Below are 6,018 nucleotides of genomic sequence, written 5' to 3' on the forward strand. Positions count from 1 at the left end.
CACCTCCAAACAGAGAAAACATAAGATTCTTTTAAATTCGCCAAGTAAATAAAAATTTCGCAAATATTTTTTTTATTTTTATTAAAAATGTAAATTCTGAAAATGCGGAATACCATAGTTCTCTATACCATTGACAATCTATCTGTTTGGGTTTTGTTTAATTTTTGTTGTCTGCCGCGCTTCGATCAATTGCAATATATTGGGTAAGCTGCGATGAACTATTCGACTGTTTACATTTTCAATACCATCGATGTCTTCCTGTTTTTTTTTTTTGGATTACAATTACAATTATAATGCTGCATTATGCATGTGTGAGAGTGTGTCATGTTTATAGGTATGTATTATGCATGTCTGCGGCCTTGCGAGGCTCACAAATCGTGTTCGATCACAAAAGAAAAAAAAAACCAAGCAAAAGGGCAATATACATAGACAATATATATATACGATGTCATATATTATATATATACTTTATTATATACTCGTACAACTAAAGTCCAAGCATTATAGCGTGACCGTAGAGCCATTCACCCTTTCTCAAGTCACAACAAGCTGAAACTGTGTGATTGTGATTTGATTTAGTTGCCTAACACTCACTTAGTTATACATTTATATAGACGTACATATATATACGCGACTGCATGTTGTGTTATTTATGTATTTATATTGGTGTGTATATATATATATATATATATTTTCTAGGCATATCCAATATTGCGCGAAGCAAGCAATTCGTTTCACATCTAAAACTTCATCTCTCGATGGAAAAGCATTTTCGTAATACAATTTATGGTTTTTTCGTTTTTCTTTAGATTTTTTGGGCTTTTATTTTCTTGGGTTTTTTTTTTTTTATCTTGGGTATTTCTTAAAGGTTTGGCCACGACGCTGGGGCGATCTCCGATGTTTGTGGCTGATGTTGAGCTGTCCAAATGCACCATAACCAGATGAGGCCTCGCATTCCGCTTACTGCTCCTCGTCGCCCAGCTCGTGCTTGATCTTGGAAAAGTCGAACGTCTCGCCAGTGCCGCGCTTGAATATGTTCAACACATCCAGGCAAGTGGTCTCAAAGTGCGTGGTCGCATCATAAGACTCCGAAATGAAGATCTGCGACTCGGCTCCATCATCGATCGGCTCCAAGTAGTCCGAAATGGTCACGAACTTTTGTGCGATCGGTTCGAGCAAGTCCAGGCCAGGCTTGATCTCCACCTCCGGGTTCTCGGTCTCAACGGTGGTCGAGACCATGCCCACGAACCAGCCCTTGGCGGCCACCTGGTGGGTGGAGCTCACAAGCGACACGTAGATGTCCGACTTGCGGCCCACCTGCTTTTGTGGAATGATAATCTGCGTGGAGAGACCATCCTTGGTGCTGGCCACCGGATGATCTAGAATGCAAATGCAGCGAATAACCTTGCCACGCTTGCGCACCTGCAAGCCAAATCGAAAGAAAATTAGTTGTATTAATATTTGGTTGACAACTTTTAGTACGCTTATCGCAATAAGAAAGTGCCATGTCCAAAATGCAAAAGACTAAATCTAAAAACAGATTCTAAAAAATTTATTAAAACTATTTTATAAACTATTTATGGTATTGTATAACACAAATAGCTGGTATTTTATATCATAAGTGTAGTGACCAATTTTGAGAACGAATCAAATGCGATTAATTATGAGCTGGGTTATAATGTACGATAACGATGTCATAAATTAAAGACGCAAAAACAAATTGCCAAAAGATTAACATTTTGCCTAAATTCTTCCGATAAGTATTCAGTATAAAAGTCCAATCCTTCTCAATAACCTAAGCAGTCTAGCAAAAATGTTCTCGAAGCTCACTCTTTTGATTTTCCTGGGATTATTCACCCAATTTTTGACGTACGAAATAACGCCAATAATTACTGAGGGTAAGGCGTATCTCAAGGACAACGAATTTTCTTATACTAGTTCTTATATGCTTTAGGTGTGCCCGACTTTTTCAACATAAGCACAGAACCGTTTGTTAAGATCGGTGAAGGATACTATTACTTTGAAACGAATCTGACAAAAAATTGGTTTGATGCTTTTGAATCCTGTCGGCGAATGGACGCCCAATTAATTGCATTTGAGACCATGGAGGAATGGGATCTGGTCAATATTTATCTTAGGACCGCGAAAATTGAAGGCATATACTGGACCTCTGGAACAGATTTGGCTCATCATGGGATACACGATTGGTTTTCAACCGGCCAGCGATTGACCTTGGATATTTCGATGAAAGGGGAACCAAATAATTCGGGAGGAAATGAACACTGTGACATTTTGGGATACAGAAGGACGGAAACAAATTATAATGATCTAAATGATCTCGAGTGCGAGTTGGAAAAACTCTATATCTGTGAAGCGCCGCTACCGAGGACAGCCTCTTTTGTTATCTGGTAACTTTATTTTTTATCTTATTTTCGGAGGATATTTTCGAATTACTTCGAGCTCCAAAAAAAATCGTTTTATAAATTAATTAAAACTTATCTTCTGCTAATTAAATAAATATCTTAAGTCAATACACTCCATTTTTATAATTTTACAACAATTTGTTGTTGTTTGATGACATAAACGGGGAGCAGAAAGTAAAAACCTGACATTAAATGTCAATACAAAATATTTGTAATCAAATGTTGAGTTTTAGAAATCCCTATTTCTGTTTAAATTGATTATATTAAATTTACAGCATCATTAGAACATTTCTCATTTCGTTTACTTAAAAAACTACAAAAATAACATGGTAGTTAAGCTGTTCTGTTTTCTTCAGATATATGCTTTAGATTTTAAGTATTTTCAGGGAAACATGTATTTCCAGCCATGGTAATCTTTACAGAATATGTAGTCTTACCTTCTCGGGCACGTAGCTGGGATCGCAGTAGACCTGCTTGCATTTGGCGACCTCGTCGCCGGAGCGCACGCCCACCACCTTGCCGCCCTCGCCAAGGACGATCTCGTCGATGGGCTTGTCCAGCATGTAGGTGCCGCCGTAGATGGCCGACAGGCGGGCGAATCCCTGGGGGAGCTCGCCCAATCCGTACATGGGATAGAGGTAGGGCGACTTGCCGTACCGCGCCAGCGAATCGGAGTAGAGCTTAATGCGCCGGATAGTGTTCACGGCCGGCTCGTTCAGATACTCGTCGTCGCGGAACAGGGCCAGGGCGTGGCCGGTGAAGTCCTGCGTGTTCTTGTCCAGACCGAACTTGTCGTACAGGCCCTGCATGTTGGCCTTGGTGGGGTCAAAGTCCTTCCAGGTCTTGGGGTCATCTTCCCGGAAGTCCTGCACGTAGATGAGGAAGTTCCGGAAGCGACGCTTCTCGAACATACCTGCGAATGCATTTACATTTAGGTATCGCTTACCATATTGGCCAGTTCTGGGAACAGGATCTGTCTAAGGGAGTGCGCGAGTTCAGAGTTTTAAGTTTCCCATTTCTTTTCCATTTCATTTGCATGCAAACAAAAACACACACAAACACAAGCACGCAACTATAATTTGAAACCCAGAGTTTAAGGGGGCGGGAGAACCACCACCAACAATCAAAAAACACTTGGCCACCCTATGACGTCATTCTGAGCATACGTGTAATGCCGACAACAGTGGAGAATGGACAAGAAATTATGTTTTAATACCAAACTAGACTCTTAATAATCTTATTTTAAAAACGAGTACTTAAAGTATAAAATTAGTTAGGTTCGTTATTCGTTAGGTCTATGCCTATTTTTTTTATTATAACTTATTATAACTCCAAATTGTAAAAATAATTGATACTAAAGAATTTAAGTACTGATTTATAACAAATTGTCTGAAAACTACAATCTGCTTAGAATCAGACAGACTTTTTTTTTCAATGCAATTAAAAAGTATTTATTTATAACAAAATACAATTAACAATAAAATAGAAATGATAGAAATAGAAATTTTTTTTGGACCAATATTTATTTATTATTTACTTTTAAATTTGCTCAAGCATAGAGTAACCAACTAAAAATAAAACATTACGACTCGAAGAAATTCAGTTAATCTCAACTGAAAAACGATATTCGATTGAAAAGTGTAGTTCAAGGTTGAAATAACATTTAGTGTGCAGAGCCTTTGGCTGGCAAGCTTCACTGTGAAGTGAAGGGGTTCAATGCGCCTCACCGAAAAATTGGTTGCAAAAACACGTAAAAAAAAAAAATGGAAACAATTCAAGACCCAATCATAAATAAATAGAGCGTGAGTTGACTAATTGCATTCTGTTGCTGCCACGAAGAGAAAAACTAAAAAAGTTCCAGCCAAAGCGAATATCAGGTGTAAAATAGACGCGAGTAATTAGCGTCAGGTGTATGAATCAGCTTGGAGCAATTACATTCAAGCCACCCCAGTAGGAATTGAAATCTTAATAGGGTGATAATGGTTATACAAATAAACAAGCTTGGGAAATGTTCAAAGAAATTTTAGAATTTCTCTGCTAAGCCAAGAAACAACTGTTTTTTCGGCGCACACATACGTGTCAGTCAAAAACAACAACAACGAGCGAGTGAAAAAGCCGAGACAAAGAAGAACAGAGAAAGAGAGCGAGAGAGGGGGGCAGATAAGAGTCGAGTACATACATACACACACACACACATGCACAGCTGGTAATTTGCACAACTTTTGGGAAGGTAAAAAAAAAAGAAATCACACTATTACTAAAGTAAAAAAAAAAGGGAAACGAACCCATGAGATCAGATGCCAGGGCTTCCTTCTGGTCCACCGGCACCTTGGCAATCTTGCCGCCCTTGTAGACGTAGCTGCCCTCGATGGACTTGAATTCCAGATATCGGGTAACGCCCGTATGGATCAGCAGCTTAACCAGCTGGCCATTGGCCATCAGGAACTTTGGGATCAGGTCCACGTTCCAGTCGCGACCACGCCCGAACCGCTCACCGGGCGGCTCCAACCCATAGCGCTGGAAGAGCTCCTCCAGCGGCGTTATCGAGGCCGATTCGCCGCCGTAGTACTTGTTCCGATCAATATGCAGCACCTTTTTGCCGGATACGGACAGCATTCCGCTGAGGATGCACTCCTTGAGCCCCGTTCCGAGCACAATCGCGTCGTATTCCTCATTCATTTTGGCTGCTGCGGCTCGCTTGTATCTCAATCACAATAATCTCTGGTTATTATCCGGTTTTTATTTGCCTTTTTCACTTGCTGCGACGTTCGATTTGGTGGACTTTTCTGCGCTCAATATTTTTTCTCTACTCGTTCGGCTCTCGCTCGTCCGCTTTGCGTTGCCCCTTCGCCGTCACGTCACGTCATTTGCTGGTCACGTCACGTTACGTTCTTAGCGAGCGCAGGGCTGCATTGCTGCGAGTGGTTATCGCGGTGTTGTAATCGCCGGTTCTTTGAACATGGAACAAATAAAACGGCGGCACACAAACTAATTTTGACAGAAAACATGAATGGAACTGATAATCGGAAAATTTTATTTCTACAGATTAGACTTCCAAAAAATTTCTCAGTTAGTCCACCGTTAAAAGTTTACTGGCTTTGACGGACTAATTTATGCGATAGCTTACCGATGTTTTTTCGGTGCCACCCTCTGCATCCCTGAAAAACCGTCCAACAGCAATGCATTGTAATTCTGCGACCAGGATTTGCTGTGTGTTTGCTTTCAGCAATTTTTATGCAAAATAGATTTTATATTCGAAAAAAATTAAAAATTGCGCCATCTTTGTATATAGAAACCAAGTGCTGTAGTGGTGGCACTAACAAGGTCCGGCTATAGGGGTGGAAAAACAATAGTTCCTGCCGAACATCGATAAGACCGATGTTTTGAAAACATCGATAAGCCGATAGTTTGAAAACATCGATATTAACCATGCTTTGAAACATCGCTCTATCACCATCTCTATAGAGTTTTTTGTTGGTAAATTTTGGACGTTAAGGACGGACGCGAGTTTTGTATTGGGAATTTATTTTGGTTGTTACGTTTCCCCGCGGCCGATTCTTGTTTCTTTGTTTCGTCGGATTTTCGCGTGTGCAGC

General features: G+C 40.3%; 1 protein-coding gene across 1 annotated transcript; it reads right to left on the bottom strand.

The window, feature by feature from the left end:
* Window positions 1-798: 798 nt before the first annotated feature.
* On the bottom strand, window positions 799-5,337 carry LOC108141957 (rab GDP dissociation inhibitor alpha). Its single transcript, XM_017265599.2, has 3 exons — window positions 4,709-5,337; window positions 2,861-3,336; window positions 799-1,422 (listed from the first exon to the last, which is right to left on the bottom strand). The coding sequence occupies exons 1-3, from the start codon at window positions 5,100-5,102 to the stop codon at window positions 961-963; spliced, it is 1,332 nt and encodes a 443-aa protein (XP_017121088.1). The 5' UTR covers window positions 5,103-5,337; the 3' UTR covers window positions 799-960.
* Window positions 5,338-6,018: the final 681 nt, after the last annotated feature.

Source organism: Drosophila elegans, unplaced genomic scaffold (assembly GCF_018152505.1).
Source record: "Drosophila elegans isolate 14027-0461.03 unplaced genomic scaffold, ASM1815250v1 contig_814, whole genome shotgun sequence".
NCBI lineage: Eukaryota > Metazoa > Arthropoda > Insecta > Diptera > Drosophilidae > Drosophila > Drosophila elegans.